Source organism: Armigeres subalbatus, chromosome 2 (assembly GCF_024139115.2).
Source record: "Armigeres subalbatus isolate Guangzhou_Male chromosome 2, GZ_Asu_2, whole genome shotgun sequence".
NCBI lineage: Eukaryota > Metazoa > Arthropoda > Insecta > Diptera > Culicidae > Armigeres > Armigeres subalbatus.
In genome coordinates this window covers 333,029,812-333,049,669 of record NC_085140.1, presented here as the reverse complement: position 1 = coordinate 333,049,669, position 19,858 = coordinate 333,029,812, and the positions used below count along the sequence as shown (strand labels likewise).

At 40.3% G+C, this 19,858-nt stretch overlaps 2 protein-coding genes across 2 annotated transcripts in view; one reads left to right on the top strand and one right to left on the bottom strand.

Moving 5' to 3' along the window:
- Window positions 1-19,858, bottom strand: part of LOC134212785 (histidine-rich glycoprotein-like) — a 299,313-nt gene that overhangs the window by 154,252 nt on the left and 125,203 nt on the right. The window lies entirely within an intron of this gene.
- Window positions 2,049-19,858, top strand: part of LOC134212779 (Fanconi anemia group I protein homolog) — a 29,779-nt gene continuing 11,969 nt past the window's right edge. Inside the window, exons 1-3 of the mRNA XM_062690943.1 lie at window positions 2,049-2,268; window positions 2,351-3,044; window positions 3,816-4,471. Of these exons, the coding sequence (XP_062546927.1) occupies window positions 2,173-2,268; window positions 2,351-3,044; window positions 3,816-4,471 (1,446 nt within the window). The 5' untranslated portion in view covers window positions 2,049-2,172. The remainder of the gene's footprint in view (window positions 2,269-2,350; window positions 3,045-3,815; window positions 4,472-19,858) is intronic.

Below are 19,858 nucleotides of genomic sequence, written 5' to 3'. Positions count from 1 at the left end.
GGTTCTGAACCACTGTACAATTCCGTATAAATTGTATTATAAGTATGCGTAAACTGCACCGGTTCGGCGCACACAAGTAAATGAAGCAACTGTCGAAAAGCACCGGTTGGAAAAGCAGGAAACGTGTTTTCAGGTTTTCAGCTTCCTGAAAAGTTAACTTTACTCATGGTTTAAAATGTAATTCTTGTTTATTTCCGCTAATTGAGGTAAACTACTAATATTTTTTGTATCCGCATTAATAAAAACTATTTATAATTTTCGAATAATGTAGTGTCTCGCCCTTCGTCATCCCAAAACGGCAGTACTTTCAAGGTTTTGTTCCGAGGGATCTGTACTGCCATGCTCAACATTGGCCGCGAACCGCCCGAAAAGAATTGTCCCAGCAGGTCGAGATATTCCATCAAGAGTTCCGATAGAGTTCCACCAGAAGTTTCGAAATAATTTCACCAGGAGTTCCTAGATTTTTTCACCGAAAGTTCCGGAAGAATTTTAATCAGGAGATCCGAGAGAATTCCACCAGGTGTTCTGAGATTATTCCACTAAGAGCTCCACAAATTCTAAAAAGATTCCATGAATTCCAAGAGAGTACTTTCAGGTAATTAGTCAGAAATCCAACAAGCCTTCCAAGAAAAATCCTGGTGGAGTTCTATCGAAAGTAGCTGGAGGACATGCAACAGAATAACTGGAGTAAATCTCTCGGAACTTTAGGTGGAATTATCTCGTAACTTCTGGTGGAATTCTCAAAATAACTAAAGGAATTCTAATGCATATCCTGGGGAATTCTTTTTGAGTCCAGATAAAATTTTATCGAAATAGCTGGAAGAATTTCCTCAAAATAACTGGAAAAATTCGCTTGGAATGTGTGGAGGAGAGATTCCGCAAACAGTGCTTCCGTTGTTAAATCTGCATTCTTTCAGGATTCCATACGATATTTTTTGAGAATTCCAAAAGGAATCATATGAATATTTCATTCGGGATAATTTTGAATTCAATTTGAACTTGTTTTTTGATTTCATTCGCTATTCTTTCGGAGTTCGATTCGGTATATATACTTTCACTTTTGAGGTTCATTCTGAATTCCATTCAGTAATTTCGGAAAGGTTTAGAATTGAATCATCAAAGGGTTTCGGAATTAATTCTCAAAGAATTATGAATGGAATCCTCAATCCGAGCGGAAATCAGAAATTATTCAAATCGAATAAAAAAAAAATTCCTAATGAAATTCTCAAAGATTATCGAATAGAACCCTTATTTCCCGAGAAAAATTGAAATAATCCTGATGACACATTTTATACGGAAAGGATCGTGATAGACCTAATATCAAATTTAATATAGAAAGGATCCGATAGTGTTGCATAATGTCCTTCCTGGCAAATTCTCTTCAAGCCCATTAAAATAATCCTTTCTTCCATTCGAATAGGATCCTTCTTATGGGCCAATTTCCCGTAGCCGTACCTTGGAGTGGCCAGTTTGAACGACGGCGCTATCGCCTATTTACCGTCGAGGGGTTCTGTCTGCTGCACCTCATCGATGTCATGCAAAAAAACTAATAAAATAGATATTTATAATAAAATTTATAACAAAATGCTTAAATAGTTTCCAAAGTAAACAAACCGAAAACAAACAAGAACAAAAAGAAGAAGAATCAGTAGGTACCCATGTCTCTACCACATCTAGCAAAAATCTAGAAGAACTGTGGTACCCATGTCTTTTAGATATCTCTGCGTTATCTAAGAGAATCGATATGTCAAATCCCTTTCGGTTCAAACGGTTTACTCGTCTAAAATTTGAAGTAGACACCGGTTTAAACGGTTGTTGCATTTGAGGCGGATTTGATCGTCCTCTATAGTTTATTACCTCTATTGAGTCTGACAGGTTCTAGACATCGAAGAAAATATCTAGGAGACTCAACATTTTGTCTCAGAGATATCGCGGAGATGTCTAGAACAAATTTCCGAGCGGGAAACTGCACCCTCTGTCACGCGCACCTTATGTTGCATGTACAAATGTTGCAAGCTGCGAGCGAGCGACAAAACATAAAACCAAAACAACAGTCGCCGGCAGAGCGAACGGGCGCGCATTTTGGTGTCATGTTATTTCATGTTTTGAGCGTTTTCAGTAATGTAGTTTTTAAAAGTTTAATTTTATTGTTAAAGTAATCATACTTATAAAATGGCTCCAAACGTAGCGGCTGCTATAATAAAACTTGGGCAACAGAAGAAGAACGATGAACTGAAGGAGATCTTGGAACGAATTCCAAACAAGGAGGTGAGCATTAAATGCAAATTTAGTTTGAAGCCGAAGCACGATAAAATCTAATGGCCTTATGGATGTTGTTTATAATTTCTAGCTGACCGATTTGGTAGCATCGAACATAGTTTCCACTGATGGATTCACATTATGGCACTTTATTCTACTGGGATTGGCTCATTCGAGCAAGTCCAAAGAGAAACGGTTCCAAGTTACTATGGCCGTACTTAACAAGCTGAACAGTGTCGAACTGAACACGAAGTTGGTGTTTGACATCGTGTCTCGTTTGGTTCTGGACTTGCCCAAGTACGGCTCGGAACAGCTGGTAGAAATTATGGAGTATTGCGTGGAGTCAATCCGCGCCGGAGATCCCAAATGCATGGGATGGAAGGATCTGTTCCCGGAGGTATTGAAACTACTGAACGAGCAGGTGGGAAAGTTCAGCGCGAATGGATTCATTATGACCGGGAATGAATATCGGAAAAAAGTCTTAGACGATTTGTTCAAGATGAAGATCCAGAATTCTATATTGACCTCGTTCACGGGTATGTTCCGAGAAGTGCAGCTGAGCAGGGAAGAAACGACACAAGCAGTAGGGAAGGTTTGCGATGCCATACGAGGATTCGAGCCATTAGAGATTCCGGCGTTGGCATTTCAGCTGTTCCACTTGTGCTTGAAGTACAATAGCTTGCTGGTGCTACCAATCTACGCAATGCAAAAGTATTTTTACAAGCACTACTACAAGAAAATGCTGTCTAACGACGGAGGTGACAGTACGGATTTCGATAGCATTGGTAAGTTTATACGTACCTTGTACTATTTTACTATTTAACTTAACCAGTACAACTCATAGTACACTAGCATTGTTGCACATTGTTGGATTGCTTGCTAAACAAATCCCGCAATTTGTGTTCAAATTATTCTGCAGAAAAATAGGGTTTCTGTAAAAGTATAACAACCTGACACGTCTGTGAACATTACAGAGCATTGTTTTATGAGAAAAAAAGAATTATCGTAACCCCCCTAGTTTTCCGCATTTCAATAAAAAATTATAAAACATTACAATAATTCCAAATTTATTATCTTCAACAGTTCACCAACATAGTATCGTGGATAAAAACAATTTTACTCACGCAACACAAGATGGCTATTCAAAACTACCCTCAATATTTGATTTTCTATAAGGTATCAAAAAGTGGACCGTAAAGAACCCTCACGCTATACCTATTTCGATTGGCAATGTATGAATCAACGAGGATTTTTTATTGCATTAATTTCTCTGGTTGGTACCTAGGGTATAACAACAGATAATTCCGGACCCCGCTGTAGTAATTTATGGCACATACTCAAAGGGTATTATTCTGCTTCAACTTTACCGTGGCCATTTGAGTAGTTTGCTGAAATAATATACAAGAAATAGCCTGCTAGTAATATCAGCAATTTCTTTGTTTGCTTACAAAGTTTCCTTACAAATGTGGAAAAGTGGAAAAATTTATTAATCTAAATACTTAACACAAACATATACAGAAAAGAATAAGAAATAAACTTGATTTCAAATTTTTCAGAACCTGTCTCGGACAAGGAGATACGCGAAGCGGAAGAAACTATTCTGTACCACTTGTCCAACGTCACGGAGTTCCGTTTGGATGAGTCCCAGGTGGTGGCAATGTTTAGGCCATTCGCAAACATTCCAGAGTTCCTACTGACACCGTTCGTTATCAGTGCCCTCATTGCCATGAGTAAGATCAATCGCATGCCGGACACCATGAAGGTGGTGCACTCGCAGGTGATGTCGTTCCTGGTCAAACTGGTGGCCGAGAACGAAAGCGAGAAAGATCTTTGTCGACAATCGGCCTGGTGCCGGGGAAGGATCGAAACTAGTGCGGTCCCGGATGTGGAACGCATTTTGGCCATTATGACTGAACACAGCCAGGATGGAATGGAAGTGGTCACACCAGGGGTGATTCATCTAGCCTTCGCTTTGTTGATCACAAAGAAGCAACCCAAGCTGCACAAGATTGCGATTTCATTCCTGCAAAATTTTGTCAAAAAGCGATTCATCTTCGGAAATGGAATCGTAGGGAAGCTGAAACAGTATTTATTTGCCGAACTGGACGCGAAACAGTTTTCGGAGTGTTTAAACACGCTGAGTCTGACCAGTGCGCTGACTTTGTCGGAGTGTACCAGTTCGATTAACTACATTCTGGAATACTTGATTTTGGTAAGTTTTTACAATTATCTAATTCACACCCTGATGCTTTGCCCGTTACATTGGGATATAGATACTCGGTAGTAGTGTGTAACGGTGTAAATTTGGTCATATCGTCAGGCTCGGCTTAATACTGAAGCTGGCAATATGACATCCCACCCCGGGAGCATTTAATGGTTCTGGCAGCGTGCATTAATGGACTTTGCTTTCGTTTTTGCTGTGAGGGCTGGCAGTCGAGACATTATACTCTTACTAATGCCGGGTGACACTGACCTGACACGGCGAGTGAGTCAATGGCTAGGCTGCCTCCCTTCCCATTAATCCAATCCCTGCCAACGCAGGCGGACCGTCTACTTACTGAGGAGCAGGAGTTGGCAGTGAGCCAGTCTCCGGACGTCAGGAAGGAGGCCGAATTGAAGATTGGGAAACGACCGACTGTAAGGAACGGCGGTGGTAAGAGTCCCCACCAAAAAAGGGTGCTAAGGAGTGGTGAGGGTGGAGAGAGATCATGAACCTTAAAAAAGGCGAAACGAGCGGAAAAGGAAGCCGCAAAGACAACGGCTGAGAGAGAAAGGAGCGATTGCCAAGAAGGGTAACGCCCGTATGCAAAAGGGCGCTTCCAATGGCCGTAGTCGAAGGGACAGAGGCGAGGCAATTATTGTCAAAGCCGAGGGCAAAAGTTATGCCGATGTACTGAGGGCCATGAGAAGCGATGAAAAACTCGTTGGCATGTGTGAGTATGTCATTGATGATTCTCGTCTTGAAGTCGGATGCTGCGCAGAAGAGTGCTGCGTACTAAAAGGTGACAGAAGAGGTGCAATGAGGTGCATGTTAAGGCCAATTTGTGTTCAAATTGTTCTACCGAAAAATAGGGTATCTGTAAAAGTGTAACACTCTAGACCTGTGCGCTGCCGCGCCACGCCGCCACCGCCGACACTTATTGACGTACGCCGACGCCGATCAAGGTGTCGGCGGCGCGCCATACGCCGGTTGGCTCCACGCCGCCGAATTTCGTTCTTTACGCCGATGATTGGCCAACACAAAAATCACAGTATGCAGAGCGTTTGCATCTGCCGAACCAAGGCAACCTATCAGGCATTAATTAAATAGCTATTATACCTTTGGCGTGTTAAATGTTAGATCATCCAAGATCTTCTTGGCTACAGAATGCAATAATGGTAACTTGGCTTCTGAAGCTGGAGCACGATGGGGTACGTTACCCACCAAATTAAACATTTTCTTCACTCTCCTTGTACTTAAATAGCTAGAATTGTTCTAAAAATAACGGTTTCGATTTAATTTGATAAACAATACTCAAATAAATTTCTTGGTTTTCATGAAATAAAGTCCGAAGGAAGTCCTGGAGAAAGTTCTGAAGGAATATCTGAAGAAAATTCTTAGTCTTGAGGAATTTCGGAATTTATCTCCGTCTGGAAGATTTTCTGAAGAAATCCCTGGAATACTTGGAGGAATGTCCAAAGAAATTCTTTAAGAATATTAAGCATATTGGTAATTCCTTTAGGAGTTCTTTTGGAAATCTCTCTAGGAATTACGGAGATATTTGAAAATTCGTCCTAGCATTTTGGAAGGAAATATCTGAGAAAATTCCTAAAGAACTACTAGATAATTTCCGAGGGAATGGAATGTCTTAACTGGGAAAATTTCAGTGGAATTGTTAAAATAATGTACGAAGGAATTTTGTAGAAAATTTTCAAAAGTTGGTATGTATGTATGTATGTAGTTATGCACCACCCTGCATTGAGTCTTGCTCTGCATACGGCTCCATCCAATAAGGTACCCCGGGGCAAGTGAAAATACGGGGTAAGTGGGTACTATGACTCCAGACGAATCGATGAACGTTTTTGATGGTTACAATGTTCTAGGAAGATGAAGCAGAACTATCAACGAATTCACCCGACACAAAAATATTTGGAATCAAAACCATTTAAGGCACCAAACTAATGATATTGCTTGATCATGACTTTAAACTACCGAGAAAATCTATTACTTTTATTTTATTTCAATGGATTTCAAACTAAATAGTCGTTTCTAAGTTTATCATTGATGTGGAAAGTGAATGTTTTGAACAATTTAATAATTGTGTGACATCGAAAACGATTTGAAATTTTTAATTAAAGCCAAAATCTGCCATTTTTATTTGCCCTTGTATTTTAACATACATGGGGCAAGTGGGACATATTTGAACAACATATCCGAAAAGCTATTTTAACTGTTTTTAGATGGTTGTCTAGTCATTGGCGTAACTAACGGAAAATTCTAGGGGGGGCTAATTTTTGACGCAAAGGATTACGTCCTTTGCGAAGATAGGGAAGTAATTCTGCATATTGATATTCAAATTTGAGACCTTCACGAAAAGTACCGATTTTCGAGATTTTGGTATCAATCGATCGACGAACTCTTTAAGATTTTTCCCAACTATTAAAAACAATGGATTAGAATGCAATGCGCTGGCCGTCGCCGAAAATAGCAGTACTCAAGAGAAATATCCACGCAATGCTCAGACTATCGCTTCTATCAGTGATTAGAAAAGCGCTTTGTGGAAAGAAAATCTGTTATTTTTAGGCGTCGATTGCGTTCTCGGGATATCAGTGGCGGTGCTGAACTTTTATTTTAGCGTCTTGGCGGAAAATCATCGAGCGGCCGTCGGACAGCAACAGCAGTGAATTTTTAACGCAAGATTCGGATTAACGTTTGATTGCTGTGAGTGATTCAAAAGACGCATTGTGGATTGAAAATCGACTATTTTCAGGACCAGCATTTTATGAAAAGAATGGATTGATAGCAAACAATGGCGTCGGTTGCATTCCCGCGGTACTGAAGGAAGTTTCCGTCAGTATCAGAATCACAAACGCTCGTCGGAGAGCAACGCTGCAGAAAAGTTGGCGTCAGTAGCAGTCAAGTGATATTTTCTTTCAAAATTCAGATTTTATTTCTGTTTGAAATTGGAAAGAAAAATTATTGAAAACAAATCGGTTTTTCTCAGATACATGTAGGTAGAGCCGAGACGAACATACATCAAAGTGCGAATCATAATCGCTTGGCGACGCTGCAGAAGTTTTTTCTCCATGGATGGCAAATCATCTGACGTTGATGCAAGAGAAGACAAAAGAAATTTTCTTTTAAAATTCTGCCTGTGATTGGAGAGGTGCATTGTCGGATCGTCTCAGAACCATTATATCACAGGAGGTTGAGTGTGAGTGACGAATTTCCTGTCGTCAGATTCCAGAAAAACTTTATGTGATTAGAAAGACATATGAGCTTACCCAACAAGCATTAGAAGCTGATAAATAGCTTATTTCGTCACAATTTGGCTTGTTCAGCTAAAAAATAAGCTTATTCAACTTATTCAACATTGTTTGTGGAGTTTTATGCATCCCAAAGAATTCCAAATTCTTTCTCATTTAAATTTTTGTTACCTCTTTTCAAAAACTCTAGATTTTGCTTTTCTGGAAGTAGCAGAAAAATCCCCCAAATTACCATTCAAAGCTAAAGAAAAAAATGCTTTCAAAATATCTGGATCGATACAGACATATGGTACGTAGTATTTGGCTCTCACTTTTTCGGAAGGATTCTTTTGATATTTCTTTCATAAAAGCCATGCATCTTTAAGAACTATGAACATGCTAGGTTTAATTAAATATACTCGCAAAACTCTGTAAAAACTTTAAAATATTTAAAGATTAAATACTTGCTGAGAAAACCAATTTTAAATCAGGATTTTTTAGAAATATGCCAATAAGCTAAGCATCCTGTGTTCCTTAAACATTTTTTTGTCCAACATTTTATGCTGTGTCAATATTAAGACCAGTCCAGTATGCCACTAGAACTTTCTTTATCCAATCAAAATTTTAGAAATTGGGTTTGTTTTTGTGTTTCCTTAATTAATGATATCTGGCGCTGGAGAATCAAGGGAGCGTACTGTTTTTCGTGTTTTTTCGTGTGTACAATTTTCATGCAAAGTGGCAAAAATTCTAGGGGGGGCTAATTTAGTTCTAGGTGGGGCTATAGCCCCCCTGTAGTTACGCCAATGGGTCTAGTGAGAAATAACTTCGTCATTCATATATCATATGGATCTGAATCAGTTGCAGTTGGATTTCGATGTTAAAAAGTATTGTACAGTTAATTAACAAATGTGTATTTTGCATTCTGTAATAGCCTATTCAGATTACGCCATTAATGACATAATAATTGGCGTTTCAGGGTAAATACGCTTTATGATGTCATTATTTACGTAATATTCCATACATTTTGCGCTGTCAAAAGATACCCGCTAAAAAGAGTCAGAAAGAATTTATTACGAACAATTATTACGAGAGAGCTTTCGTTCTAACTGGGATGCAGGGAGAAATTCAACAAAACAAAACTGACAAGCGTCACGCTCTCTTTGCCAGAGAGAAAATTCTCTCTGTTATCATTTCGTTTCGTAGTTGACAGTCATGCTCTCTCTGTCGCAGCAGGGTCGAATGCAAGTTAGATGGAAATCTTCTGAGCGCTGAAGAATAACTCGGATTGTGATGGTTTCGTGGAAAGCATTTTATATGATGAAAAATAATGATGATAATTATTTATTCTCCACTTATTCAACATGAATTGTTTAAAAAACAGATGCTCTCTAGAATTAACATGAAGTATTTAACTTAAACCTAGATTCAATAGAACAAATCGAATAAATTTTCAAAGTTCAAGGGCCAATGCGGAAGACAATTTAAAACGTAGGAATGATTGTAAAACGAATATATTTGATGAATAAACATGATTTCATAAATTGTTTCAATTCTGCTCCTTGAATGGCTTAATATACTTTGAATTTCAACATTTTTCACGTGGGACAACTGTACGATTTGAATGGGATGTATATATAATGGGATGTATATATATATAAAGGATGTATATGCATTAATTCATCCAAAATCCAGTTCAAATTATATCACATTCACACGATTCGATTTTATTAGAAGCTGTACCATTGATTTTCGAGTAGAACGCCATGGTTCAGTTTCCATTTTTGAAAAAAAATAATTAAATTGCTGAGTTGCCCTTCATACATGGAGATACTGGTGGAAATACATTTTAGTTCGATAATATTTCTTGAAAATTGGTCCAATCGTCCTTTTTTTATTTATTTTTGAGAATTCCCAAAAGTATCTAAATTTTTCTATCAAATCTCCGTTCGATCATAGTACAGAATCAAAATACTTTTTAAACTTAAAAATAAATTGAGGAATAGTCTGATTCCCCGAAGAACGGCGCACCCAACTAATTACATTCATTAGCTTCGCTCATTATCCTTAATGAGAGCTTCAAATATTCTTCGAAAATCCTTTTCATATTTTTTTAAAATTTAGAACTACATAGTAGAAACTTTGTTCAGAAAAATGTTCGATTGTCGTCACACAAATGCTTGATTTCGCAAATTAAATTTTAAAACTCTCCTTGAATTCAACCCTGTATTAGCGTGCAAATGAGGAAACATGGAAACGTCAAGATATATTATCTTGCTGCAGTCTGAACACCTCGTAATAATTGGATACCCTCTCACTTAACAAAGTCATAAATAGCCCAATCTGAATAGGCTATAATAATAATAAGTTATCTCCCAAATGAAGAAGAGCAATGGCTATAACTATGATGCGATATTCTTCCGTTTACAATGCAAACAATCTATTTATTCTACAATAGGTCCACAGGATTTGTCTTTGTGTATTGTTATTTTCAAACTTCGCATCAGATTCTCAGATAAATATAGTGCGTAACACATAAATTGAAACTTTTGTTCTGTTACAAATTAAAAACACTGCACATCGCCTGAATAAAAACGTTTCTTTTGAAGTACTGATTTATTTAATAATTATAATTTGTGTTCTAAACAGAGAAATATTTATTAGTACGAAAAGTGAATAAACATTTGCTTATCCTTGCCACCTACAACATTTGGTACAAAAGTAAACTAATGGAAAACAAGACAACAGCCAACTGAACAGTAAATCGGCTGTTGTCTTGTTTTCATATCTGCTAACATTATAACCCCTTTCTTCTTGCAAAAATAAAGTCCACATGTAACCAATCTCTATCCATGATCCGAAAATACTTATGCTCTGAAATAATATGAACAGTCTATCTACATTCCTCAAAATAGTTTCGTTCGACAGTAGAAAACAGAATAGGTCCCACTTGCCCCGTTTGAAGGGGTAAGTGAGTCCTGAAGGTAAATTTATTTCTAGCACTACAAATATTTTTGTAATTGAATAAATGGCTTCCAACACATCTAGACTTCAACAACGGAAGCATATAATGATGTATCTGTAGTTAATGTTCTGAAATACCCTGTTTTCTAAGTATGCGTTCACAATTTTGCTGAACTAGCGTTTTTTTAGGTCCCACTTGCCCCGGGGTACCTTATTACAGTCGAATTTAATTGCCATTCTGCTTTCAATGCACTGCTGTGTGAAGGGCCAAAAATGAGGGTGGCGGACCCGTGAGCAGAGATACTTACGCGAAACCCGAAGGATAGAGAGAATCTCCTTCCAACAATGTAATCCAACAGACTAATAAATAGATTCGCAATCTTTTTGAGCTTTTCAATAGATGGCTTTTTTGAGGAAGGGCGCGTTAAATCCATTACAACTGTGGGGAAGTGTACCCATCTACATGGGTAGAAATTTTTAAAGGTATTCCAAAAAACAATTTCTGAAGAAATTCGTGATGGAATTATCAGAATTAATATTAGGAGAGTTTTTGAAGAATTTCCAGAAAAATTGGTTTCATTTGTGGAAGTTTTTTAAAGGCATTCCTGGAGAAATTCCCGATCGAATTCTTGACGGCATTTTTGAAGGTATACCATAATGAGTTTCTTGATGACTTACCGAATAAATTCCTGAATGTATTTCCTAAAGAATTATTCAAGGTATTTACAAAAAAATTTGTAGAAATTTTCGAAGGAACTCCTGCAGTAAGTTCCTAAGAAATTCTTGCGAATATTCGAATATCCGCAATCACGATATTTTGGGAGTTTTTCTTGGCATCTAGTTTTGCTTCTAGAGTCATAACTGAGTTTGTTTTTCTATTGTCCGGATTTTTTTAGAAATTCCTGGAGAAAATGAAATTTTCTATGTAAATTCCAATAGCTATTTGGAAAATCCTTTTAAAATTCCATTGTAAAGTACTTTAGGATTTCCTTCGAATAATCCTTCATTTAAAATCATTTAAAAATCGAAAATCTTTTCAGGTTCTTTTTCGGTTTTTCCTTCAACATTGAGTCGGCAATTCCTCCAGGAATTTATTCAAAAATCTCTTTAAAAAAGCCACCAGGAATTAATTTGGACATTCATCAAAGGATTTCTTCAGAAATCCCTCAGGAAAGGCATTTGTAATATTTTCAGAAATTCCTCTGGAACTTCCTCTAGAAAGTCTTTATAAAATTCATTCACTAAACCATACAAAATTTCTTCAGGAATAGTTCCGGAAAGAATTCGAATTAGGGGAAATTTCTAATGGGTATTAAACTTATTTTCAATTAAAAAACACTTGAACAACGGTTGAAAAAAATGAAGGAATTTACAAACAAAATTTCCGAAGTTTTTCCAATAGAATTTCTGAAGAAATTCCCGAAAGAATTCTTAAAGTAATTGAAAATGGAAATTTTCGAAGGTCTACAGGAAGCTGCCAAAGGAATATCCGAAGGGATTCCTATAAGAAATTCGGAAAGAAGTCCTGAAGAAAGTTCTAAATAAATTCCAGAGGGAAATTTCGAAAGAATACCGAAAATACCTTCCTAGAGTTTCCAAAGATTTTTTTTTGAGGAATTACTGGACGATTTTTTCTAGAAATTCCTGAAAAAATTTCGAAACAAAAATCCTAAATCAAATTCCGAAGGTTTTCTCCTAAATGGATTTTCGAATGTATTCCTAAAACTCTTAAAGGAATTCTTAAAGGAATTTTCAAAGGAATCCTTAAAAATAGTTTCGAATAAATTACTTAAGAAATTCCCAAAAGACTCCGTAAAAGAATTTCCGAAGCAATCCCCAAAAGTAGAAGGAAAATCATAAAGGAACTTTTGAAGAAATTTCGGAAAGAATTCTTGGTGGAAGTTCTGGAGGAATTCATTGGGGAAATTCTAAATTAATTCTTAGAATTCCTTTCTCGAATTTTCTGAGGAATATCTTGAAGAATTTCCACACGAATTTCTGGATTTACATCCGAAGTACTTTCCAATGAACTCATGTGCTGTGATGCGGAAATGTCCTAGTGGATGATGTAATAATGTACACTTTTGCTGTGGAGATACAGGCTATAGCTATTAGGATGTTCCCCCCATAAGTATGACTGTAGCTAGCAATTGTACAAAAAACCCTAAAATTCATAAGAAGCATGATATGCCTTGCTGCGTGATTTTTTTTCTCAGCTCAAAATTCTCCACGCCGATTCACGCCGCCGCCGAACATTGCTTACGGCGTGACGCCGCCGACGCCGCCGCCGCCGGAGTAAAAATAGCCTTACGCCGCCGCCATTCACAAATACTTCAGCGCACAGGTCTATAACACCCTGACACATCTGTGAACATTACAGACAGGTGGTTTATTGTAAGCATTGTTGAAAAAAAGTAAGAATTATCGTGACCCCCTAGTTTTCCGCATATAATTCTGGACCCCGGTAGGAGTAATCGGTAATCACACCTTTCGGCCTTTTCGAGTTCACGCGCATGTAGTTCGGTCTCTGTAACGCTAGCCAGACGTTCCAGAGATATACGAACAAGGTGTTAAGCGACTTGCATTTTGTAATTGTGTTCATAGATGTTGTCTGTATTGCATCATCCAATTCTGAAGAACATGAACAACCCGTTAGAATTATGTTCGAGCGTTTGCGAAAGTATGGCTTGGTCATCAATGCATAGCATAGTTACGGTGTACTTCGTAGATTGGACACTAGTGATACTCATGTTTTTCTTTTGAAATCCTTATTCAGATTGCTATCAGAAATCAAGGTGGGTGTGGTCCTTGACCCGCAGTTAGAGCCTCGCAAAATGATCCCTGACAATAAGAAGAACGACACAAGGAAGCTACACTGGAGCGAATCCTCCCGACTTGCTTTTGAGCGTTGTAAAAAATCTTTGGCGGATTCAGTTTTGTTACACTATCCCGATTCGAGAAAGCCATTGGCTTTAATGATTGATGCTTCGAATTCAGCAGCTGGAGCCGTTCTACAGCAATTCTCTGGAACATCATGGCAACCGCTAGGCTTCTATTCCGAAAAGTTCTCGGAATCGCAACGTAAATACTCAACTTTTGGGCGTGAGCTAACGGCCATGAAGATGGCGGTCAAATGTTTCCCATATTTTCTGGAAGGGAGAAATTTCACCATTTTTACCGACCACAAACCGCTCACCACCGCTATGAATGTTAATTCCAACTGTAGATTGACGCACGGGGGGCAGCAGGGACTATGTCCAAGGGCTTGGCGATTCCTCCCCAGGCCATCTGCGAGTTGTGGCGCTTGCCTAGGATGTGGTGGGGTTTGACAGTGGACCCTGTTAAACTTCTATAAAAAGCTGCATGTATCCGCAAGTAGGCCCCACCAAAGCGACCGTGTGCCGCTCAAAGCGCACAAGCCCAAGTCCTGGTGTTAGGTGGGACGCTAAACAGCCCTGACACGACGGCCCTCCGACGAGACAGGAGGTTTGCGCAGGCCCAATAAGCCGCCTGGAAAACCAATCATTACGAACAATATAAGAGACAATGCGACTCGATATAATCGGCAAAGACCTAGGCGACGGATACAAGATCACGATTGGAAGCTTGGAACATAAAATTGCAAGTCGCTAGGTTTCGCAGGTTGCGACAGGATGATCTACGATGAATTACATCCCCGCAACTTCGACGTCGTGGCGCTGCAGGAGATTTGCTGGACAGAACAGAAAGTGTGGAAAAGCGGGCATCGAGCGGCTACCTTCTACCAAAGCTGTGCTGGGTAAGATGCGCCAACGTGTGATTGGGTGGCAGCCAATCAACGCAAGGATGTGCAAGTTGAGGATTAAAGGCCGTTTCTTCAACTATAGCATCATCAACGTGCACTGCCCACACGAAGGGAGACCCGACGACGAGAAAGAAGCGTTCTATGCACAGCTGGAGCAGACATACGATGGATGCCCACTGCGGGACGTCAAAATCGTCATCGGTGACATGAACGCACAGGTAGGAAGGGAGGAAATGTATAGACCGGTCATCGGACCGGATAGTCTGCACACCGTATCGAATGACAACGGCCAACGATGCAAAAAATTTGCAACCTCCTGCGGAATGGTAGTCCGAAGCACCTTCCTTCCCCGCAAAAATATCCACAAGGCCACATGGAGATAACCTAACCAAGAAACGGAAAACCAAATCGACCACGTTCTAATCGACGGTAAATTCTTCTCCGACATCACGAACGTCCGCACTTACCGCAGTGCGAATATTGAATCCGACCACTACCTCGTTGCAGTATGCCTGCGCTCAAAACTCTCGACGGTGTACAACACGCGTCGAAGTCGGCTTAACATTGGGCGGCTACAAGACGGTAGACTAGCCCAAGATTACGCGCAGCAACTGGAAGTGGCACTCCCAACGGAAAAGCAGCTAGGCGCAGCATCTCTTGAAGATGGCAGGAGAGATATTCCATCCGCCATTGGTAGCACTGCAACCGCTGCACTTGGCACGATGCCCCCGGATCAGAGAAACGGCTGGTATGACGGCGAATGTGAGCAGTTAGTGGAAGAGAAGAATGCAGCATGGGCGAGATTGCTGCAACACCGCACGAGGGCGAACGAGGCACGTTATCAACGGACGCGGAACAGATAAAACTCGATTTTCCGGAGGAAAAAGCGCCAGCAGGAAGAGATCGAGATCGTGAAGAGACGGAACAACTGTACCGCGCTAATAACACACGAAAGTTCTATGAGAAGTTAAACCGTTCACGTAAGGGCCACGTGCCACAGCCTGATATGTGCAAGGACATAAACGGGAACCTTCTTACGAACGAGCGTGAGGTGATCCAAAGGTGGCGGCAGCACTACGAAGAACACCTGAATGGCGATGTGGCAGACGAAGATGGCGGTATGGTGATGGACCTGGGAGAAAGCGCGCAGGACATAATTTTACCGGCTCCGGATCTCCAGGAAATCCAGGAGGAGATTGGCCGGCTGAAGAACAACAAAGCCCCTGGGGTTGACCAACTACCAGGAGAGCTATTTAAACACGGTGGTGAGGCACTGGCTAGAGCGCTGCACTGGGTCGTTACCAAGATTTGGGAGGAGGAAGTTTTGCCGCAGGAGTGGATGGAAGGTGTCGTGTGTCCCATCTACAAAAAAAGCGATAAGCTAGATTGTAGCAACTACCGCGCAATCACATTGCTGAACGCCGCCTACAAGGTACTCTCCCAAATTTTATGCCGTCGACTAGCACCAACTGCAAGGGAGTTCGTGGGGCAGTACCAGGCGGGTTTTATGGGCGAACGCTCCACCACGGACCATGTGTTCGCCATTCGCCAAGTACTGCAGAAATGCCGCGAATACAACGTGCCCACACATCATCTATTCATCGACTTCAAAGCCGCATATGATACAATCGATCGGGACCAGCTATGGCAGCTAATGCACGAACACGGTTTTCCGGATAAACTGACACGGTTGATCAAAGCGACGATGGATCGGGTGATGTGCGTAGTTCGAGTCTCAGGGGCATTCTCGAGTCTCTTCGAAACCCGCAGAGGGTTACGGCAAGGTGATGGTCTTTCGTGTTTGCTATTCAACATCGCTTTGGAAGGGGTAATACGAAGAGCAGGGATTAACACGAGTGGTACAATTTTCAATAAGTCCGTCCAGCTATTTGGCTTCGCCGACGACATAGATATTATGGCACGTAACTTTGAGAAGATGGAGGAAGCCTACATCAGACTGAAGAGGGAAGCTAAGCGGATCGGACTAGTCATCAACACGTCGAAGACAAAGTACATGATAGGAAGAGGTTCAAGAGACGACAATGTGAGCCACCCACCGCGAGTTTGCATCGGTGGTGACGAAATCGAGGTGGTAGAAGAATTTGTGTACTTGGGCTCACTGGTGACTGCCGAAAATGATACCAGGAGAGAAATTTGAGATGCATAGTGGCTGGAAATCGTACGTACTTTGGACTCCGCAAGACGATCCGATCGAATAGAGTTCGCCGCCGTACCAAACTGACAATCTACAAAACGCTCATTAGACCGGTAGTCCTCTACGGACACGAGACCTGGACGATGCTCGTGGAGGACCAACGCGCACTTGGAGTTTTCGAAAGGAAAGTGCTGCGTACCATCTATGGTGGGGTGCAGATGGCGGACGGTACGTGGAGGAGGCGAATGAATCACGAGTTGCATCAGCTGCTGGGAGAACCATCCATCGTTCACACCGCGAAAATCGGACGACTGCAGTGGGCCGGGCACGTAGCCAGAATGTCGGACAGTAACCCGGTGAAAATGGTTCTCGACAACCGACGGGCACAAGAAGGCGAGGTGCGCAGCGGGCAAGGTGGATCGATCAGGTGGAAGATGACTTGCGGACCCTCAGTAGACTGCGTGGTTGGCGACGTGTAGCCATGGACCGAGCCGAATGGAGAAGACTCTTATATACCGCCCAGGCCACTTCGGCCTTAGTCTGAATAAATAATAATAAAATAATAGATTGTAGCACGAGGAACGATATCTGCGATACATCTCTTTATTTACTACAGATATACGCCATGTGAGCGGTATGGACAACACTGTCGCTGATGTCTTGTCTCGAATTGAAGCGGTCAGTTTGATCAACTTTGCCTCTATTGCAGAGGACCAGGTGCACGATGAAGAGTTGAAACAGCTTCAACGATCCTCAACGCTCAGAATAGAACCCATACGCATTCCGAAACTAACTCGCCCTATTTATTGTGATGTCTCGATTAAAAATAAAGTACGCCCTTTCGTTCCAGTGAAACATCGTTTGGCAGTGATTCCGCAGGACTGGTAGCGATGAATGCTGTTTAAAATAGTGACTTTAGTGACCAAAGATGACGAAAAAGTGACTAAATAGTGACTTCCAATTGCAGAAAAAGTGACCAATTAGTGACTCTTGTATGAAGTTTTAAACCAGGGAAAGAAGTTGCATTGTTATGATATAATTCATAGATTTTAAACTAGTGTTTCTTATCTAGAATACTATCAGAAATACAGAAAAGGCAAAAACAACAAAAGCATGAATATTACTGCTACTGGCAACGCCCATCTTTACCGTAAGGAGGAAAAGAATGGAAGCAAAAAGGCCAGTGACTATGACACTCTCGTAAGTACCACGGAGTTAGATATTGATGATGGCATTAGTCGGATCAACCAGAAGCTAGCAAGGTGACCATAGTATCATATTAAGGCATCATATTAAGCTGGGTGCTGCGGATAGAGCTGCTTTTCTACTCACAAGCGAGTAGAGGAATATTTTGAAAACACTCCCATAAGCAAAATTATTTTGCAGTTGTCTGTCAAACATTTCCTGCTCTTCGAATGTTGTATGAGGGCGCACAAATGCGCGAGACTCTACATGACTTTACGATGGTTTACATACATTCTTGCTCCAATCAGCTGCTAAATCTCGTGAAATTTCGTAACTAGTGCTTTTTAGTTGCATTCCTACTAATTTTCCACTGAAATGTAATGTGAATATTTTCAAAGAATACAGAACCAAAACTTAGTTTATGTTTAATGTTTTCCCCGGATAATAACAATACTTCTCAATGAAGGATTTAAAACGAACATAACCACAAACTTAAATGTTTGGCTCTGGCACAATAGAAAATCTTGGCTTCAGTTTGACAACCAAATTGATTATATTATTCGCATCACCCAGATATTAAGTAACTCACCACGAGAGGTTAGCTACCTGGCGTCACAGAAACGGGTAGTGAATTACAAGATGTTACACAAAATTATGATGATAAAAAATGTGTTGTTCAATATGAGCTCAAAGAAAAAAAAGATATAAAATGATCTAATTGATTCCAAGGCGGTGAGCTATTTGGACTCACAAAGCTTATAAATCCAGGCCTGGTAGCGAGTCACTTTTTAGTGACTTGGTCACTATTTTGAGTCTAGTCACTAAAAAGTCACTATTTGCATCCAAAAGTCACTATTTTTCGGAAAATGGTCACTAAAGTCACTATTTTCGCATTGCCTATAAAAAAGTTTAAAATAAAAATCATTTGTACCTACTATTATTATCAGTCAAATCAAATGTAAATCTGGTAGCAATTTATTAATGTTGGAAAATATGCAACAAAGAAGTTCCAAGTGTTTTGTGAAAATCATGGGGTTCCGATTTATGCCAACTATGATCTTTTTCTTCACGACTGGAATTTGTTAAAATGCTGGCTGGCCTCGAGTATAGAGTACAGAATTGAGAAGTATTGGAACCAGAACCATGGATGTAAAGGGTTACCGCCGCCGGGGGTGACAATGGGTCAAATGGTGGTGCGAATGGGTCACTGTTCCACTGTTACTACATAGAAAAAATTTAATATACGAGTATATGAGGACAAGAAACTGAATTATAAGAGACCTTTTTGAACGATTTTGTTATCTGACCTCCGCACTGTCGGTGAGAGCGCTGACCCCCCAGACCGATTGTCACCCCGACGACGGTATTAGGAATAAAGCGATTGAATTGCACTCCGTATATATTGGCTCCATTTGATATTACAAAACATTATCCGGGGACTTTAATATTATCCGATGACTAACTTATATAGTCGAAGTAAATAAGCAAATTATATCTTTTCGGAAAATTTAGTAAGTAATAATCAAAGAATGAAGATTGAATGAACATAAGAAAGATCATATACACATCACAGAGCAGAATTTACTCTTGAACATTGGCGAAGCCAGAGGTGGTACCACACGTTGCAAGCACGCTGTAGTTCACAAAGGCAGTATTCCTGCGCCACGGGGAGTTTTATCAAATAAAAATATCTAACCCCGCCAGTTGCAAAAGGTTGTTAAATCCGTTTATGATAATCAAATCCACAATTAAGAATAATAAGGGGAACCCTTCCCCTCGGATATGTTACCTTGCCGCGGTGGGTCGGCTTACGCCATTAGCACTGACATGGCAACCAAAGACATATCCTGTCGTGGTGGTATCACATGTTGACTATTTTTGTTTGGTGCCGCGTTACATATCTGGCATTGACGCACTAATTTACGGCATATGCATGTAATCCAACGGACATCGTGTCTTGGAGCCTTGAATGGTAGTGCAGTCAGGCAGAGGCCTTTTTCATCAGTGATAATGATGTGAGTTCTCTTCTTTTCGGCAATACTTTTCTGATGCGTTCCCTGTGACGATGA